Below are 21,766 nucleotides of genomic sequence, written 5' to 3'. Positions count from 1 at the left end.
ACGCATGCCGCTTTACGGCATGAGTTGCGATGCCCCCAACAATGGGGGTTTATGGCAGCATTAACGGAATGTTACACCGCGTTATGCCGCGGTGTAACGCAGTGCGTCTAACAGACTGCCAAAACGCTGTGTGACCCCAGCCTAAATTATTCCAGACCAATTCCTTCCCCCTGTTAAATTTTTGTGTATGTTTTCATGAGCGCATGTCTTACATTGGTGACCTGTCATGCTTCTATGGTGGAAGGAAAGCTGAACTTTGGGTTCCTGAAAAATGCATCAATAGCTCAGTTTTTGGTACTACTTTTCTGTCAAGATTGCAGATTTTGCTGCAGGAAAATAACCGCTGAACATCTAGTGTGAACATAGCCTAAATGTATTCATATATTTTCCTCCCTGTGTAATTTCTCGCTATTACACGCAACATAATTTATGGATATCTATGGATTGATTTCTTTTATGATTACTGTGTGTGGATTGGATGGGTTGTTACCGTCATCTGGTGAAAATTTTATATTACTTTTTTTTTTTTTTTTTTTTTTTTTTAAACATTTCATTCACTAAGGGACTTTAACATTGATATAATACACTGCCCTACTTCTATATTGCAGTATATTATACCAGTTATTAAAATGCTGACCAGTCTAAGGGTGAGTCTAATAGTATTAATAACCCCTTCACGACCTTGGGGTTTACCATTTTTGTGCTTCCATTTTATTGCTTCTTTCAAGAGTCAAGAGCCATAACTTTTTTTTTTTTTTTTTTTTTGTCAATATGGCCACGTGAGGGCTTGTTTTTTGCGGGACGAGTTGTACTTTTGAACTACACCATAGGTTTTACCTTATTGTGTACTGGAAAACGGGGGAAAAAATAGTATGGTGAAATTGCAAAAAAAAGTGTACATCCACAATTTATTTTTTTACCATGTTCACTAAATGCGAAAACTCCCCTGCTATTATGACTTTCCAGGTCACTGTGAGGTCAGATACCAAACATAACTTATATTGATTACTTTATTATTTTTACTCTGAGCCGACTTTTTTTTCATTGATATCATTTTGGTGTAGATACAATGTTTTTATCGTGTGTTATTGCGTTTTATTGGAATGTTGTGGAGACCAAAAAAGTAATTCTGGCATTTTGATTTTTTTGTCGTTATGCAGTTTATTGATCAGATTAATTTATATTATATTTTGATACATGGGGTGTTTCTGAACGCGGCATATAGCAGGGCTTCAGCCCTGTTAAGTGTAGCTAAAATGATCTGCTATGAGCGCCCGCCACATGGTGGTGTGCTAACAGTAGATCTGCAATGACAACCACAGGAGTTGGTTCTTACACCAACCCATCGGCACCCCCTAGTGATGAGACATGGGTGGGATTAGTGACGTGCTTCCGGCACGACCATGTAATATGCTGCTGTCAGAGATTGACAACGCATTTAACGTGTTAACAGCCACTGGTGGATTGTGATGAAATCAGCTGACGTGCAGGAAAACGGGAGGGCTCAGCTCCAAAACCCTCATGGAATGCATGGACACAACCTATAACTTGTGTATATAAATGTCATAGGTCGTGAAGGGGTTAAGATAACAATCTGCCGTGCCATTGCTTTCTTAGCAACCAAGTGGCACCCCTTATGTTGGCACTCAAGATTCCCATGACTGAAATGTATATCGCAGATTGAGAATCAGCACCAGGCTGCCACATCATATTTTTGCTACTGTTTGGGAACCAATTAAGATGCTCGAATTGATAAATTTTCTGAGGGATAGAACTAAACTTCAGCAATTTTTTTTTTTTTTTTTTTTAATTACTGATGAGTAACCAATCAGTTATGCTGCAAGGTCTCATCTGCCAGAGTGCAATTCAAAGTATTGCTTTCCACCTAATTTTCTTTGCATTAAAAATTTTTTCCACTAGATGGCAGTGTACAAGCTCACATTTTAGATACGATTTTCTAGTTCTTAGGGTTAACATCTCCTTTTGGAGACCTCCAAGTCATGTTAAGGAGATTTAAATGCCATGCAATGGTCCCCTGGGATATTAAAAATGCAAATTGTTCAGAAAGGAAGAGAACTTGAAGTCTAATGCCTCCTATAGGAAGTTGCAATACTAAGTCAATGTCGATCCTTTAACGAGCCATGCCACATGACTTGGTATAAAAGCCAAACCAAATGCTTTATTTGTAGACATGTGCTTCGGGGCAATATGCCCTTTATCAGTTCTAAGCAAATGTTTGATTTGACTGAAAAGTTGTGATTATAGCCTTCACTTTATGCTGGAAAAGTAGAACTGTTATATATACAGCACTAGGATATCCACTTCCCAAATTGTTTAACCAGCCAATGGATAGAATAATTAAAATATACCTTTTATTGATTTTTTTTTTTTTTTTTTAAATAAAGTGCAAGGTGCTCAAGTAACGTTAAACACAACAAAGAAGAACGCATAAATGAAAAAAGCTAGTATTGCCCATCGTTACTGAGTATCCCAATTATCAAGCATATTCTTTGGGTATTTTAAATCAGTCCAGAACAACCAACCTTTTCAAAAGACATAAGAATTTCTCAAAATAGTCTCTAGACTTATCATATAACGTTGGCCGTTTTTATTGGAAACCGGTGTCATGCCATCGGTATGTTCCCAAATATGGCATACCCGTTTCCCTCTCCTCATCAGGAATACTGTATACTACAGGGTACAATACTGCTATACAACATAAAACAGAACCACATAACCTCAGTTATTACGTTCGCTGCAGGTTCTATGACACATACGGTACATAGTATATCAGATAGAAATGTATCAAGTGTCCTATAAAAGATATAATCCCGCATACCCTCCTTATATATCAGCAACAAATCTGAATCACCAAGTATGCATAAATATCTTAGACCGTCTCTTATATAATGAGACCAATATCTAGACACCAAAGTATTATATACAACACGGAACAATCTCACTCAATTAGCAGGGGCATTTTTTGATTGATTGCCATCTCCGTGACTAGTAGGCGCGACACCCCTTTCTCCCGACGCGTTTCGTCCTATCTCATCAGGGGAGTCCAGTGGGGTTCATCTGAATGGTGTATCACGCATGGCCGTTCTATACTTCATCCGACATTATGTGTACATATACTCATGCATGCCTCCTTTTAAATGTTGGCGCCGTGGCGTCTCGGGAAGCCGTCACTTCCGGTCCCTGATCCACCTCACATCCTGTGTTCGGGTCGCGCGCGTCATCAGCGTGCTCGCTCAACAGAGCGCGTCACACGCTGAGAGCCCGTACCAACAACTGGGCATGCGCACATAGCGCTGCCCCCTCCAAAGGGAAAATGATATATATACTTTATATTATTATATTGGCGTCATTTAATTGCGGCATCACACAGCCCCTGTTGCACTATATATGCGCCTATCATTACCATCCATACAACAGCAAAATATCATCTCATGCTAATTGTGGGAGCCCCTCTAGAGTTTTAATTCTTGGAGATATTTATCATATTTTGAAGTATCCCCTACTACGATCATGTGCAGGAATTCATATATACGGGATTAGTTCCATATTAAATCAAGGGTTTTAGTTGATACAACTGCAGAATCAACAGACTCCTTCAGAAATATATCAGTTCTAGAAAAATAGGCAGTTATGAAAATTATTGCTATGACAGTACCGACTCACTTTGACCAGATGGGCCTTATACCACCGAAAAAGTGAAAGGGGTGCCACTACATTCTCCCTATAACAGTTCCTAGACTACCTCTCCCTACCTACCGCGGAGATTGGCACCATAAGACCTGCGCAGATGGCGTCCCCACTCAACGTCGGCTTTCCCTCACTGCTGACCCTATTCATCCCTTTGCTAGATGAAAGATACAAAGGATAGTTGATCATTAAGACCCTTTGGATATGTAGTTTGTAACCAGTAGATCCATTTTGTTTCTTTTTGAAGGATCATCTGGTCCCAATTGCCTCCACGTGCAGGTGGTCTTATTTTGTCAATACCCATAAATGTAATAGCCTTGGAGTTACCCTGATGGTATCCATTTATGTGGTTAGCAATGGACGTATCTCTTTTATTACTGATGTCACGTATGTGTTCTCCTACTCTCTCCTGGTCTTTCCTACGTATTCCAGGCCGCATTCACATGTTGCCTTATACACCACTCCTGTGCTTTGGCAATTAATAAACTGTCTGATAGAGTACACCTTTCCAGTGTTATTACTTTTAAAGGTTTTACCCGGGGATATAGAAGCACAAGCTTTGCATTTCCCACATCTATGACATCCCAGTGGAGGTGACCCCAACCATGTCTGGTTGCACGGATTCTGAAAATGACTGTGGACCAATCTATCCCTCAGTGACCTACCTCGACGAAAGGTGACCTGAGGGGTAGGGCCCACTGTATCCCTGACATCCAAGTCCATACACAACACTGCCCAGTGTCGTTCTAAGATTTTACGTATCTCTTTAGCCCCACTAGAAAACTTCGTTATGAACCTAGAGATATTATCCTCCCGTTTCGGAGGTGCATGGCTCAATAGATCTCTTCTGTTTTTTGTCAGAGAGTTTTGGTAGGCTTCCGTTAGCACATTCTTAGGATAGCCTCTATCCAAAAACCTTTGCCTTAAATCATCAGCCTGTTCCTTATAATTGGCTGTATTTGAGCAGTTCCGACGGATTCTAAGATATTGTCCCTTCGGAATGCCTCTCTTAAGGGAGTTGGGATGCCCACTTTCCCATCTTAAGAGGGAATTTGTAGCCGTAGGTTTACGGTAGTTTTTTGTCATGAGCTTACCATTCTCGTTCTTTTGGACTAGGATGTCTAGGAATGTCAGACTGCATTTATTAACCTCATAGGTAAAATGCAAACCAATCTCATTGTCATTTAGTCCCCCAACGAACTGACCAAAGTCAACCTCTGTACCTTTCCATATGACGAACACGTCGTCTATGTAACGTACCCACATCACTATCTTCTCGCTGAAGTCAGTGAATGTATCATTGAACACTATATTCTCCTCCCACCAGCCCAGGAGCAAATTTGCATACGTAGGGGCACAGGGGCTCCCCATCGCAGTACCCCTGAGCTGGTGGAAGACCTTGTTATCAAACAAGAAGATATTGCTGTTTAGGCAAAATTCCAAAGCTTTCATGACAAACTCATTATGTCTATGGTATTGACAACCTCTTGTATGTAAATAACTATCAACTGCTTTAAGACCAGCATCATGAGGGATTGAGGAGTATAATGCTTCCACATCTATACTTCCCATTATCATATCAGCATCTAAACATACACCATCTAGTCTCCCAAGAAAGTCGGTAGTGTCACGCACATATGAATTTAGAGACAGGACAAATGGTCTGAGTATCTGATCAAGATATAGACCCAAATTTTGTGTAATACTGTTAATACCTGCTACAATCGGTCTCCCCTTAAGGGGATTCGTGCCTTTGTGAATTTTCGGAAGGCAATAAAACGTAGCCATAACAGGGTGCACTGGAATGAGAAAATCTCTCTCATTCACATCAATTACACCAGCATCGAAGCCTTCATTAATGAGGTTTGTTAGATTATGAACAATGTTATTAGTGGGATTACTCTGGACCACTTCATAGTTTTCACCATCATTCAATATTGCCATACACATGGACTTATATTGCATTATGTCCATCACCACTACATTTCCTCCCTTATCTGAAGGTTTAGTTATGATGCTTTTGTCCTGCTCCAAAATCTTCAAACTACCCATTTCCTTATTTGTAAAATTATGAAAGTTAGCCTTAAAGGTACTTGACAAATTCATTAAATCATTCGACACAAGATTGACAAAGACATCTATCGAGCTTAAATCTCCCGTTGGGGGTGGCATTTTTGTACTCTTGTTCTTTAATTTTGTAAATGGACCCACTCCTCTATCATTGGGGTTCACATCTCCCAAATGATACAAGAAGCGTACGTCCGCCAATAACTCGTCATCAATGCCAAGCTCTGTCGATGTCTTTTTGTCCTCTCTTATAAAATGCTTTCGCCATTTCAATTTTCGTGCGAATAGGTGCAGATCTTTAATTGTCTCAAAGCAGTCATAATCAGTTGTGGGAACAAAGAATAACCCTTTACTTAGAATGCACATTTGAATTTCCGTTAATGGTCGTGTAGAGAGATTAACTACTTGAGGTTCTAAGGGGCGTTGTGGGTGTTCTGTCGACTTCTTAGGGGGTAGCTGAGGTCTAAAAAATCTCCCTGCGGGGACCTTCTACTACTCCCTCTATTACCACCCCTGTTTCCTCTACCTCTTCCCCTCTGATACCTAGACTTTGTCTCAGTATCTGACACCTCCGCTTCAGAGGAGGAGATGTCTGTTTCTGGTATTTTAAAGTTACGACCAATGGATACTGAATATGCTTTATTTTCTCTGAATTCCAGAAGGTCTCTATTATAGATTTTATGTTTCCGTTCTTTCAAATGATATTGAAATCTTTCAAGGCTATTTTGCAGACTCAGCTCTTTAGCTGCAAAATCTGGTTCACTTGAGAATTTTTTTGTGACTTCTATCTGTTCTTTTAAAGTCTCGTTTAATTTATTTAGGGTCACCTTCTCTTCATCTAATAATAGTTTCATAAGTCTAAGGGAACTTTCTGTTGCTTCTTTTTCCCACTTTGCTATAAGACCTGGGTTCTTGTATCTATAACCCGGTGCCAGAGTAATTCTTAAATGTCGTGGGACTATTCCTGCTCTGATATAATTGTCCAAACTTTGGACCTCCCACCAGGATGAAACTTGATCTTTATACGTTTTTGTCAATTCCTTAAAGGCAGCAGTGTATGAAGGAGTATATCTCTTCTGTATAAACGTACGGTCCGAAAAAACGTCTCGTGCCTCAGATACCCAAGCATTGGTATCAATCCCTACTGTTAGAAATCCTGCCATAATCTTCAATCAAAATATATATACAGCACTAGGATATCCACTTCCCAAATTGTTTAACCAGCCAATGGATAGAATAATTAAAATATACCTTTTATTGATTTTTTTTTTTTTTTTTTCTGAAGGAGTCTGTTGATTCTGCAGTTGTATTAACTAAAACCCTTGATTTTATATGGAACTAATCCCGTATATATGAATTCCTGCACATGATCGTAGTAGGGGATACTTCAAAATATGATAAATATCTCCAAGAATTAAAACTCTAGAGGGGCTCCCACAATTAGCATGAGATGATATTTTGCTGTTGTATGGATGGTAATGATAGGCGCATATATAGTGCAACAGGGGCTGTGTGATGCCGCAATTAAATGACGCCAATATAATAATATAAAGTATATATATCATTTTCCCTTTGGAGGGGGCAGCGCTATGTGCGCATGCCCAGTTGGTGGTACGCGCTCTCAGCGTGTGACGCGCTCTGTTGAGCGAGCACGCTGATGACGCGTGCGACCCGAACACAGGATGTGAGGTGGATCAGGGACCGGAAGTGACGGCTTCCCGAGACGCCACGGCGCCAACATTTAAAAGGAGGCATGCATGAGTGTATGTACACATAATGTCGGATGAAGTATAGAACGGCCATGCGTGATACACCATTCAGATGAACCCCACTGGACTCCCCTGATGAGAGAGGACGAAACGCGTCGGGAGAAAGGGGTGTCGCGCCTACTAGTCACGGAGATGGCAATCAATCAAAAAATGCCCCTGCTAATTGGGTGTGATTGTTCCGTGTTGTATATAATACTTTGGTGTCTAGATATTGGTCTCATTATATAAGAGACGGTCTATCTAAGATATTTATGCATACTTGGTGGATTCAGATTTGTTGCTGATATATAAGGAGGGTATGCGGGATTATATCTTTTATAGGACACTTGATACATTTCTATCTGATATACTATGTATGTGTCATAGAACCTGCAGCGAACGTAATAACTGAGGTTATGTGGTTCTGTTTTATGTTGTATAGCAGTATTGTACCCTGTAGTATACAGTATTCCTGATGAGGAGAGGGAAACGGGTATGCCATATTTGGGAACATACCGATGGCATGACACCGGTTTCCAATAAAAACGGCCAACGTTATGATATGATAAGTCTAGAGACTATTTTGAGAAATTCTTATGTCTTTTGAAAAGGTTGGTTGTTCTGGACTGATTTAAAATACCCAAAGAATATGCTTGATAATTGGGATACTCAGTAACGATGGGCAATACTAGCTTTTTTCATTTATGCGTTCTTCTTTGTTGTGTTTAACGTTACTTGAGCACCTTGCACTTTAATTAAAAAAAAAAAAAAAAAATCAATAAAAGGTATATTTTAATTATTCTATCCATTGGCTGGTTAAACAAAAAGTAGAACTGTTATCTAATTGGCCAGAGTCAGTAAATGAGATGCTGAAGCTTATACTTTTAAATATGGCTGAAGTGTGCTATTAAAAAAAAAAAAAAAAAACACTGGCCGCCGACTGATCAAGCGATTATATTTCTGGCTGTGGTTGGAAAAAAGTAATGTATGGGCAGAACGCAGAAAGCTGTACATTTTTAGTGGTCACTGCCAAGTACTGCTGTTTGTTTCATTCAGTTGAATGGAGTGTAAAGTGCAGGAGCAGATTTCAGGTGTTGACCTCCCCACCAATCCTACGGTTAGGTCATCAATTGTATTCTGAACGTCTCTCCTGTAACATGCATGTGCTATTAAATAATTGTATTCTCTGCAATAACATTGCTGGAGCCTTTGTTGCTGTTCCTGTTATTCCTCCCTACACTCTTTTGACAGTGAGTCATCAGTGGTGATGGTACCAGACTGGAAGGACACTAACTGTATTTAGAAGGAATAACACAGGGTCACCACAATGCAGAGTTAGATACTCCACAATCATTTAGTTAAACAGATGCTGGCAGGGTTGAGGCTTGATTAGCAATGTAAAGAACTATATATTTGTAAACAATCTGGCATTTGTTTTCCTTACCAACTAATATAACATTCTGCTTCTTACAGATAACAAGTTTTGATTCAGTATTATGTAAGTATACTTTGTGAGATCATGTGGCATGTAAACATGACATGGAGCTCCTGTGTCTAGAAATGAATTTTCTTTGTCTCTAGGCCTTTCTCTTCTGTATTGGTGTTCTTTGATCATGCATTACAGATACGCCTAGGCATCACAAAGGCGCCATTGATGCCTTAACTTCAATTCTGAAAAAACATAAGTCTGGGTGACCCTCCCATTTTCCAATTTTATACCTGCCTGAAAGGTCCTTGGGTCGATTCCATTTGAAACTTTTGCATCGATGACCTCTCCATACTTACAAGATCCATATTTTGGAACCAATATGAAGCACTTGGATATTGATGTCCCATCCTTAGGTTCTCGTCAATATCCCTTTATTGGAGATCTTACACCTGGCAGCCCTACCAAACTGATCCCATTCCTTGTGTAGGTAGGAGCCAAAACACAACACCTGAGGATGGTATGGAACTGTGCTGCTTCTGCTCTCTACACTGTACATCTCCTAAGGCGGACACATTTACAATATGCTGATGTATGCAGATACCTGTAGACAGACCCACACACACACTTGATAATGGTACTCCAGCTGCTGGACAACCAACCTTTTTTGCATAGTCACTAAAAATACCAATGCTTTCTAAAAGTTTGTCATGAAGTGCTTTTTTGAAATATGTATAAATTGTCTAAAATACTGATTGGTATGTAATTTGACTTCAAAGGAGAACCTGATTAGATTTTTAAGATGACCAATCTTGTTCTTGTGCAAGATAAACTGCTGCCTATGGGGGTTAGAGTGGACACACAGAGGGCCCCTGTAGAAGAGCAATATGTGTGCTCCTTATCTTCAAGTATGTCATTATGCACAACTCCACCTGCTTTAGAGATGGAAGTGGCCCCCCTTACCTCTTGGGACCTGTGTGGCTGCACAGCAATGGTATATATTTGCCCTTTCTCTGGGGTCTGGCAGTGACTTATTCATCTTATCCCTTTAAAATAAACATGAATGCAGCTCCTCATTCGTGAGGGAGGTGGGGACGTGCAAAATCACAGGGCCAAACAGTGCACTAAACCTAGTAGCCACTCCATGGGTGCACCGAGCATAATAATGCATGTTTAAAGTCATGTCAAAAAGTGCTGTCACGATAGATACAAGTGTTCAATATATAAAATGTAGACTAATTACTGTCATGGAATATACCTATAAAGCCGAGCCACATGGAGTCCAATTTTGTCAATTTGTTTGGGCTACCCAGCTATGACAAGGGACTCTGTGATGTGACCCTAACCTTTTTTTTAAATAGATGTACCCCAACTGTGTCAAAATCCTGCGAATGTAAGTCTGGTAAGGCACAGCATCTTGTTCTGTCAGGAGATGAGGGTTTATAACTAGTGATGAGCGAGTATACTCGTTGCTTGGGTTTTCCCTAGCATGCTCGGGTGTCCACCGAGTATTTTGGCGTGCTCGGCGATTTACTTTGTCGATGCAGCTGCATGATTTGTGGCTGCTAGACAGGCTGAATACATGGGAGAAATGCCTGCTTGTTAGGGAATTCCCACATGTATTCAGTCCGTCTAGCAGTCGCAAATCATGCAGCTGCGTCGACCAAGTAAATCTCCGAGCACACCAAAATGCTCGAAGGTCGCCCAAGCATGCTCGGAAAACCTGAGCAACGAGTATACTCGCTCATCACTATTTATATTACCATCACTGGAATGATGCCACTGCAAGAGGAGTTAATACATTGAAAAGTAAAGGGGTCGTCCACTACTGTACAAACAACTTTACTTTGCAAAAATAGTAATGTATTAACGGAAAAGCCTCACTCAGTACTAAAAGTTATAACCGGTAACATTGACTTTTTTGATGTACTACTGATGTAAGATTCTGCATCTCTTGATATTTATTTTTTTGCGTTTCAGATCCATGGACCCTTGAGAAGGTTGATCTTCCTCTGGCACGTTGCGATAACGTGTGAATTTGGAGCTCTAGATCTGTTCTGGTTTTTGTGTTTTACAGGGAGATCGTAATGTTTTTTTGGGACCACACTGCATTATTGGTGCAGATTAAAATATAGATGGCTAAAGCAGTGGAGTCACGAGCACTCCAGATTACACATTTGTAAGTTGTATGCAAGTCTGTTGTAATATCGTTTAGCATTTCCTCTGGAGCATGGTCCTTGCCTCTATGTATGGCAGTTACATATGATTTATAGGAGCAGTTTGCTTGCATACCATAACGTTTCTGTTCAGTTTCAGCCTTTGTTGAACATGTTTGTAATCTGCGTTGTAGCTTTGCACCTGTATACTTTAAGCATGTTAGGCCTCGACTAGAGGGTGACTTTAGCCACTAGTACTGATTGCAGACTGTGATCTGATGCTGCTTTGACATTCACATTAGTTATTTTTACATTTGTAGATGTATGGCGTTACACATATCATTAACACATATACCCAGCCCATAAAGTGTTCAGTCAATACCTTTTTTAAAATTAAAAAACAGAAGGTTTTTGTTTTCTACAGTATGGTTCTGTAGTCTTAAGAACATATCTTCACTGTACAGGTAAAAGTTGTTGAAGCCAAAGAAACAAGCAGACTTAATCGTTTAGGAACGATTGACCACAATAGCGGGCAGGTCATAGAGTACAAGAGTCAGGTACATTGCACAGACTAACAGATCCTGCCTGCAGGAGTACAGGAAGAGACGTATATGGAATTCACAGGAAGGAATAAGGTTATTTTTCCTGTTTTGCAGATAATTCTAAAATACCCTGTTAATTCTCCAGGGACTTGTTTGTAGTTGTCATGGCCTCTGGAGGAAGTGGGCTATCACAAATGCAGGCTATGATTTTTGGTTTGTGATAAGACTTTTGCCTCTATTTGAGAACACATGTATGATGCAATTTTTTTTCCTTTTCTGTATGTTAAAACTGCTTTCATTTGATCCTGCCCATTCACAAAAGCTAATGTATACAAGCTCACAGCGGATGAGGAGATTAATAGAATTGTCAAGCCAGTACATTTTGAGTTTGTCCTAAAAGATGGCTGAAGCAAAGTCAAAGCCCTTTAAATTAATGCATCTGGAACATGTTCTACAGCTACTACTATCTGCAGCAGGACCCTTGGTTGCCTAATTAACATATTGCAGAATGTATACCCAAAACCAGGAGTGGAACATATACAGAGAAGCGTGAGGGGAAGTTTTAATATTTGACACCAGTACAGTGCAAGTTTAGGATCTGCTTGTTGGGGCACCAAAGGCCACAGGCTTTTTGTTTTATAGAACACCCTCTCCCCACCTTCACAAGAAAAACATAGTTTAAATGGTGCATTCACCAATAGTGTTTTCACTTTCTAATATAATCATTGCTAAATTAGTGGCCTGTAGGGCAGTCTATGCCTCTATTGCTTCTAGGAGCTGCTGCAATTCAACACGTCTTGGAGCACAGCCGACTCTTCATCTCTTGTATTTTTCCAAAGATTCACATACACCTACTTTTGGGCACAGATAAGTAATGTATGAGATGTTATGGTGGCTTTAAATGGCTATATTTCTGCTTCAAGCAGGGTTTTAGTTTACAGCCATGTACTAAATCAGGTCTTATTTTACTAATTGGGACACTTTCCTTTTGTTTAAAGCACCACTTCAGTGTTTTTTTTTTGTTTTTTTTTCCTCAGCACTTTAGTGACACTTTAAATGTAAGGCCCCCCCGTTCTTTATACTCATTTTCTGGCAGTTTCACCTTTTTACCGATGCTGCTCCGGTCTGGTCCCACGATGCCATCTTGTGCCCGTAACTTCTGATTGGCCTGAAGTTAGAAGTTGCGTTTGAGCTTTCAATTTAAAGTCTGAGAGTCACAATGAGGCTCTCAGACTTGTATTGAAAAGTGCTCTCCGACGCGCTCCAGCAGACAGGTCACTTCTCACTGGAGATGGATCGGAGCAGTGCTGGAAAAGAATGAAGGGGACCACAGGTGGGTAGGAGACAAGGGACTAATTTAAACCACCACTACAGCTGTGCAGTAAAAAAAAAAAAATAAAACCTGTAAAAAAAAAAAAAAAAATTAAACCACTGGAGTGGTGCTTCAACTTTGTCCTGTTAGGCTATGTGCACACGTTCGAAATTGCCGCAGAAATTTCTGCGGCAATTCGGCAGCTCCCTGCCGCGGGAAATACGCATGTGGAATTGGCATGCGTATTCCTGCTAAACACTAGCGTTTTGCAAGCGTAATTAGCTTGCAGAATGCTAGCGTTTTCCAAGCGATCTGTAGAATCTCTTGGAAAACTGACAGGTTGGCCACGCTTGTGTTTGACAAGTGTGAACAACTTTTTACAAGATAGGATGTTAAAGATAAAAAAAAATGGTTATTCTCGCATTCTGACAGCCCCCCCGATCTCCTCATCCGCGCTCCCGGCATCTTCTGGTCCCAGTAATGCTTTGCGCAAAGGACCTTTGTGGCGTCACGTTCGCGAGAGCGCGACGTCATCTCAGGTGATTCGCGCAAAGCCTCACTGGGACTGGAAGATGCTGGCAGCATGGCGGGAAGACTCCGGTGGCCGTCTGAAGGTGAGAATATCACTTTTTTATTCTATTTTTTTTTTTTATAGTATTATGGTACCCAGGGCCTGGAGGAGAGTCTCCTCTCCTCCAGACCCTGGGTACCATCTGCACATGAAGCGCTCACTTTACGCGTGGTGGGCATAGCCACATGCGTAAAGCGAGTGTTTCAATGCAATCTTATGGGTGCGGAATCGCGGCGATTCTGCACAAAGAATGAACATGCTGCATATTTTTCCACTATGTGATTCCGCAGTGGAAAAATACACAGTATTAGCACAGCAATGCGGAATCATATAGGATTGTATGGGATGCGTTTTCACAGTGGGAAAACGCTGAAAAACACAATGTGTGCACACAACCTTATAGTACAGGATTTGCGCCCTTCACTTAATGTATTAGTAAACAAAACTGCGACTTGCATACCCCATACACGTGGTAAGATCAGCTTGCATAGACCTTTGTTTATATAGGCCTGTCTATAAAAGGTGGTCTTTTGCTAAAAGTCTGCAGTCACTCTGGCATTCACGTTACAACGAGATGTTCTTGGCCTCACTCAATTTAGTTGTATTGAGCGAGGCTGTACATGTGTAGTTGTGCTGTGGTTAAAAATTATGCAAATGATCTACTTAGGCTTGAGACCCCCCCCAGTCTGCTTACACCAGGGAATCTTGACAGTATGTGGTGCTTGTGCTGTTAGGATTCAAAGTCTGCAGTCCCATAGAATGACTGAACTCTTTTAGCAATAGACTGGACAACCCCTTCTAAGTTGTAGAGTTAGAGAAATCATGGCTGCTTTCTAAAAGTGAATCTGTCAGTAGGATCAACCCTCCCAAGCCAGCTATATGGGCACATAGGTCGTAAAAAATCAAAATAAAATGACACCTTGATATCTGCGATCTGATGCCTTATTCCAGAGAATTCTATATTTTCCCAAGTGTGAAAGGTAGCAGTGTGATATGCAATGACTAATGTTGATCGAATAGCTATAGCGCTTACTGAATAACTGCATAGATAACCTGGATACGTGGAACGCTCCCATTAATCAGATGTTCAGTGCTGCAGCTGCATATGTTGTGGCTGAGTGACAGTCACAACACATGCATGGAGAAGCCTGTTTGTTATGGTCTCAATGCATGTGTTGTGACTGTTACACAGCTGTGACACATGTAGCTCTGCAGCACCGAGCATCTGATTATTGGGAACGTTCCAGGTTACTGAGGCAGTTATTCGGTAAGCGCTATAGCTAGTTGATCAACACTAGTAATGACTAGAGTTGAGCGACTTTGGTCGGATCGGGTTTCATGAAACAAAATTTGCTTCAGATGAAACTGGTCCGACTAGGGCAAAAAAAGTCGGAGTTTCGTCCGAAAGTCAATGGGGAATAAAAGTCGGCATTGAGTGGATGAATGTCATCCGCTCAATGCCGACTTTTATTCCCCATTGACTTGCATTAGGGTCGGGTTTCGGACGAAACTCCGACTTTTTTTTTTGCTCTCGTCGGACCAGTGTCATCTGAAACAAATTTTGTTTTATGAAACCCTATCTGACCAAAGTCGCTCAACTCTAGTAATGACCTCTCATCTCACTGCAGAGCAGTGTGTGGTTATAACTGGCACATCTGCAGATTCCTCTCTGCTTCCATCTTACAGGTAGATGGGGTTGCAATACAGCAGAGCTGTGAGAGCTGCAGCAAATGTGTTTGTAAGGAGACACAGTATTGTTAAGTCTTACACTGGAAACACCCCTGTATTTAATCAAAGCCCTGGAGGCAAATTCTCACACAGATCAGTATCAAGGTCATAGTTCTGAACAACCATTCACATATAAGAAAAGTGTGTATTTCTCTGAATAAAATGATAGCTTGAGATCGGTGATCAGTCTGATTCTAGACTGCTTCCTATGTCCTTTCATGCCCACGTAGACTGCTTGAAAGGGTTGATCCTGCTGCCAGATATCCTATAAAACAGTTCCATGTCTGTCTGCAAGTTTTTTGTTTTTTTTTCATATTTTAGTTCCGCTCCATTTGCTTCATGGACAAGTGTGCTGCTGTTTCTAGAATAAAGCAGCCCTCTTTGTAATACTGTACAACCAATTGAAAATGTAACCAATTCTCCTTAGTCCAAATTTTAGCAATATATGTATTAGAAAGTTTTAGCAGTACCTATGCTAGCACTATTGTAGGCCATATGAAAGACAGTCATTTATTTACGGAAGTTTGTTGTTGGGGTTTAGGGACTGTTCTGTTTGCTAGGTTACTTTTAAATGTTTAATTGCATTACAAGTTGCTGTCTAAAATCTCCAAAAATAAAACTTTTAATTTCTCTTGGATTTGCGTTTCACTACAGACTTGCTTGTTCTGTATTACATTCTTAAAACAAATCACATCACTGCTATTTTCTAATCAATATTCACAAGGACTTGAAACAAATTATTGGAATCTTGGACTACCTTTTTTCTTTAAACACATTAAAAGATTATATTGCACTAGATGGAGGCCCGATGCTATCGCATTGGGAGGGCAGTAATGTCATGATGGGGGCAGGCTTTGCAGCGTTAAGAATCTCCCCCCTCCATGTGCATGTAGGGAAGTTGGACTGACGGACAGATCTGCCTGTAGTGAGAGGCAGAAGGGTAGCGCAGTGTAGCTGTGAAAGCGCTGAGATAGAGAAATAATATGCAAATTGCCTCTTCAGAAAGAAAGAGGACTTTTACTCTACAGCGCCACCTATTGGTAGTAGCGATCCTACAAGTCACAATCAACCCTTTAACGAGTCTTGTAGTATGACTTAGGATACAAGCCAAATCAGAATCTCAATTTGCAGACACGGTGTTTCGAGCTGTTGGCTCTCGTCAGTGCAAAGTATGAGATCTGATTTGGCAAGGTGAGAGGCTCTGGACTAGGGTCTAAGAAGTAACGTTTCTCCTTGCGGAGAGTGACATGCCAGCTGTGGCTTGTCAAGGTAAGGAGACTTATTCGCCGTGCAATGCTCCTCTGGGAAAATAATATGCAAATTACCTCTTCAGAAAGAAAGAGGACTTTTACTCTACAGCGCCACCTATTGGTAGTAGCGATCCTACAAGTCACAATCAACCCTTTAACGAGTCTTGTAGTATGACTTAGGATACAAGCCAAATCAGAATCTCAATTTGCAGACAATTTGCAGTCTGCAAATTGAGATTCTGATTTGGCTTGTATCCTAAGTCATACTACAAGACTCGTTAAAGGGTTGATTGTGACTTGTAGGATCGCTACTACCAATAGGTGGCGCTGTAGAGTAAAAGTCCTCTTTCTTTCTGAAGAGGCAATTTGCATATTATTTTCCCAGAGGAGCATTGCACGGCGAATAAGTCTCCTTACCTTGACAAGCCACAGCTGGCATGTCACTCTCCGCAAGGAGAAACGTTACTTCTTAGAGATAGAGAAAGGGTGCTGTATTATAGTTTGACCATTAGAGGGCAGTGGAGAGTGTAAGACTGGGACTGAATAACTGCCATTGGTCAGAGAAACTTAGGTGATAGGGGGCGGAGCTACCAGGACTGGGAGGATAAAAGGCTGAGGGAAGGTTCTGGAAGGTCCAGTCAGTGAGGGGAGCACACTTGAGAGGAGGTTCTGCTGCGGAGATGGACACAGTAGAAAGGCTCCAGAGAGGACTGACAGTTGAGGCGGTCAAGGGGGGTGACCCATAGGACGGTAGCCGCAGACGAACACGGTCTGTGGGTATTGGACGGACGTTGTACTCAGAATGGTGAAGCGCTGTGGTGGGATGGGGCCTATGGCAGCCACAGTGAAAAGAGCCACAGAGGACGCCACGGTTATAATAAAGGAAGTGAAGGTACCCGGGCCTGTACACAGAAGTGTAAACTGCTGTGATGAGCTGCGGTGGTCGTCATAAGGACGGCCAATAAAATGGACCTGTTGAATACAAACTGTCTCAGTCTCGTGTCTGTCTGCGGCAAGAAGCGGGTCACCCCCCATTCCTGTTGGTTAAACTTTTCCCTCCTATCCTACATGCTCACCCACTTATCCTCTTTCCCCATGTGCTGACTTCTGTCTGTGCTCTCTTCTTCGACCTGTCTACCCCATGTGCTATCCCCCTTGTCTGTTGTCTCTCATTCCTGTGCTGTGTTCTCTCCCCTGTGCTCTGTCTCTCATCAGGAGATCGCAGAGGATACATTTTGTGATGTAAAATATTGTTTAAAACCAGTCAGTGAAATATTTTGCCTCACAAAATGAATCCTCTGTGAGATCTCTTGCTGTAATGTGAGTATTGTCTTTTGCTTCCTCCCCTACCCAGGAGATTTGGTATGCTCCATACACGGTCAGGTACAGACAATTTTTTAAATGAACTTTTGTTCTTGGGAAAACCCCTTTAATGTGACTGACTTCCTCTGCCTGTATTGGGACTACAATCACTTGGGTGTCCCAATAAGGCGGTCGGTGAACTTCCTCTGCTTGGAATTCTGCGATACGGTGACATCTGGACAGAACAGGAAATGAAAACATTACAAGGCAATTATATAAATATTTTAGTTCTGTTATAATAAAGATTGCTATCTGAGCCTTGAAAAAAACCCAATCTGTATGCTCGCTAGATAATGCCACCATAGAGCAAAAGGTGTTCTTTTTTTTTTTTTACTTTGTGCAACTTGTGCTGTCATGACATGCTGTGAGGGAGATTATCAATGAAAAAAAAAAAGTTAACAAAAATCTGATTCTTCAACACAAGCAATTTTCAATGTCTTGTTGAGGAGGCGTGACTGAGTCAGATGCTCTTGATGTATTAAAAAAGGTGCGTGCCTCTTAATGAACCCGGCACAAAATGGCATATCCCTCACAATAAATCTTACTATGGTCTAAGGAACTTCCTGTCATGATTTTAGTAAGCTGGGGTGGCTATGCCCTTGTCGGGCTCCTTCACCTTATTGGTGAAAATAAATAACTTGGAACACTTAAAAGTTTGAAACCAGCTTTGTGTTGTGCCAAAGTTTTCAAAGCTTTTAACAGCAGAATTCTGGCTTAAGAGTTTTGAGTCAGACTCTTTAGCTCTATTTAGTGCTGCTGAATGCTGATCTGTTACAAAGTAGCGTTGTGACTAGTCTGCCTGCTCCTCTATTTGCTTATTCTCCTTATGGTGATGCTACAAACTACTGAGCTGATGTTGTTCTATGAGCTTCTTCACATTTCTAATAATTTACTGCATGTACCACATACTTTGCAGTGCAGAGTACGTTGCATTGTATGCCACTTTACCCAGAATATTCCCAACAAAACAGTGTATAGTGTGACTAAGGCCAGAGACACTAGCGATTTTAAAATCTGTCTGATTTTGTTCCTGCAAGTGTTTTTCATGTAAGTACAACCCGATTTTTAACACCCAACATCCGTTTTGCATCCAAATGCAATGTGATTTTAACATGAGCTTTTACATGGAGAAATTCTTTCATTTAGTTTTCAAAGGCAATATTCTTTAAAACGTACAGTAAAATCACAGCCAGACCAAAAGGAAAGCATAGGTTACATACACTTAGAATAGATGTATGTCAGACATTTTTATAATTTGTACAGTGTAGCTTACTGTACATGTATTTATTAAAGAATTATTTTTCTGATAAAAATGGAGTGGGGTGGTGGTCTCCCTTATTTTTTTAATAACCAGTTAAGGGAAAGCAAACAGCTGTGAGTTGGTCTTATTAGTCTGGGAAGGGACCAATAAACATTGAGCTTCCCAGCCTATTAATATCTGCAAATGACTGTCTTTGTAAACTTTACTGGTTATTATGGAAAAAAAAGGGTGATTTGGAAGAAACGAAAGTCACTACATGCCCAAATGCAACATCTGCTGGTGCATGCAGGCAATTGGACGTTCTGCAGCGGTTTGTAGGTCCAAGTACAGATACACGTATGGTGAGGCCAGAGCATGTTTGAGGCAGTGTTACATTGAATGGCTGAATTTACCCTCTGGTTCTTTTTGTATTGTTTTCTATCTGGTCCCTTGCAGAAAATGCAAAGTTTACACTGGGTGATTGTGGCCATCTGGCTTCCACCTCACCCCCTTCCAAATCAGCCAGTCAGCCCAAGTCACGAACTAGTCTCTTCTTTTTTAGTTCTGGATGTGGTTCTGTGGCCCATCCATCTGGCCCTGCCCTAGAAGTGGAAGAGACTGCCTGCACTGGTGCCCAACAATTTGTTGCGGTGGAGGGTGGCTATGTGGGAAGGTTAGTGCACCGCAGTGCATCTCAAGATGATGAAACACCGTTACCAACTGCAGTGTCTTTCTGCAGTATGCAAACCGGTGAGGAGTAGGAATATTAGGTATAGGATGATTAGATACTCTACCCCCACATAAAGTGAAGGCCATCCTTTTTAACGTGTGCTGTTTGGAGGAAGAGAAAGTTTGTTGCCCCAGCAGCGCAGTAAAAGTTGGAGCAGGGTCCAAAAGCACAGCAGGTGGCCTGTAGCCAGTACATCATCCACCAATACTGCTTACTGCATTGAGGAAATGAAGAACCCAAAGCCAGCTCACTGGAGGTCCCCTAATGTTCTTCACCTCAGCAACACTTGCTTGATGAGGCATCTAAATTCCATACACGAGGTGCAGTGGATTACATACCTTAAAAAGCATGACAGATCTGAGCCTCCTCTTGCTCCCTCTTCTGTTGCGGTCTCTGCAGCCTGCTCACGATCAACAGGGTCACCTGCCTCTTCGCTCAGAGGATGTGACGGTGCTGCCACCACCAGGATCACTGAGCATCTCCACATTGTCCAATGGAAGTAGTCAGCTCTTCATTTCCAAGCCATTGAGAGACAGGAAATGCACCCCCTACCCACCCACGAGCCATAGTCCTGAATGATCTTTACAAATTTCTGGCCCTTTAAATGCTGCCATTCACGCTATTGGAGATAGATGGTTTTAAAAAACTGATGTCGGTGGCTGTCCTGGAGTACATTGTTCCCAGCCAGGCCATCCCTGCCCGTGCATGATTTCCGCTACAAGGACAATGTATCATTACTTCCATCACTGGTTCTGGATCGCAAAATGCATGAAAACAAGTGCACGATGGTAGAGCCATTACTGACGGCATTCTCACCTGACAGCGGGGGCTCAGTGGAAGAACAAGGCAGAGGAAGTCAGCAATGCAGCGGGGTCACCTCATAAAGCATGATTAGCATGGCTGATATGCGGCAAAACTTTCTCAGCATGCCACAATATCTGGTACCACCATCTGATGCGTTCCATATTAGCAGGAGACAGCTTTTCAGCAATATGGTGGAAGAGTACATATCCACAGGTACTAACTGATGGGTCTGCCCCATTTATTTTCTAGGACTCCAAGTTGGACACATGGCCTGAGCTTTCCCATTATGCCTTGGAGGAGCCGGCTTGCCCTGCGGCAAGTGTACTGTCAGAACATGTGTTTAGCATGGCATAGGGTGTGATTACAAACGGGTACAACCACCTGTCCACAGCCAATGTGGGGAAGCTACCATTCATGAAAATGAACCAGGCGTGGATTCCACAGGGCTTTTCCATACTTTTTGGCTAACTAGACAACTATACCTGCCATGTTTCAACTCTATAGGCCATTCCTTTAATTTTGAGACTTCCCCAAATGAAAATGCTTACTCCACCTGCTCCACTTGGAGCTCCGCCTCCTGGTTCATGATTTTTTTTTTTATTCTGTTATTTTAAGTCTTTTCCCTATCCATATTCTAGATTTTTTTTAATTCTATGTTCTTTTAAGTCAATTTCCCCTAGAAAAAAAAATACCAAAATAATTAGGCTGAAAAAAAAAGAAATTCCATCAGAAACGGTAGAAATGTTCAGAGTGGCCAAATTAACAGTTTAGTACATTCTGGGGGGAAAAAACCCCACTGATGAGCCTGGGAACGCAAAAAGGTCTGGATGTCCATGGAAGACAACATTGGTGGGTTATTGCAGAATCCATGGTGAAGAGAAACCCCTTCACAACATCCACTCCAGGAAGTTGGTGTTTCAGTATCTAAATGACTTCATGAGCGCAAATAGAGGGTTCACCACATGGTGCAAACCATTAACCCCTTCCCGACCTGTGACAGCATATGCGTCATGAAAGTCGGTGCCAATCCGACCTGTGACGCATACCCTGTGTCAGAATGATTGCCCTCCTGTGGGCCTGGTGACCGGGGTGAATGAAAGGTGACCGGGGTGAATGAAAGGT

The 21,766-nt window shown here is 41.6% G+C and overlaps 1 protein-coding gene across 2 annotated transcripts in view; it reads left to right on the top strand.

Moving 5' to 3' along the window:
- The window catches only part of LOC141073884 (gametocyte-specific factor 1-like), a 142,149-nt gene extending 127,944 nt beyond the window's left edge, over positions 1 to 14,205 (top strand). For both annotated transcript variants that reach the window (XM_073561413.1, XM_073561414.1), the window contains exons 9-10: positions 8,997 to 9,021; positions 10,930 to 14,205. In XM_073561413.1, the coding sequence (XP_073417514.1) occupies positions 8,997 to 9,010 (14 nt within the window). In that variant the 3' untranslated portion in view covers positions 9,011 to 9,021; positions 10,930 to 14,205. The remainder of the gene's footprint in view (positions 1 to 8,996; positions 9,022 to 10,929) is intronic.
- The last annotated feature ends 7,561 nt before the right edge of the window (positions 14,206 to 21,766 follow it).

The sequence above is a fragment of the Dendrobates tinctorius genome, unplaced genomic scaffold, assembly GCF_039654945.1.
Source record: "Dendrobates tinctorius isolate UK_male_01 unplaced genomic scaffold, ASM3965494v1 ptg000319l, whole genome shotgun sequence".
In the NCBI taxonomy this organism is placed as follows: Eukaryota; Metazoa; Chordata; class Amphibia; order Anura; family Dendrobatidae; genus Dendrobates; species Dendrobates tinctorius.
Note: the sequence above shows the minus strand (reverse complement) of the source record. Positions and strands in the feature narration are given on the sequence as shown.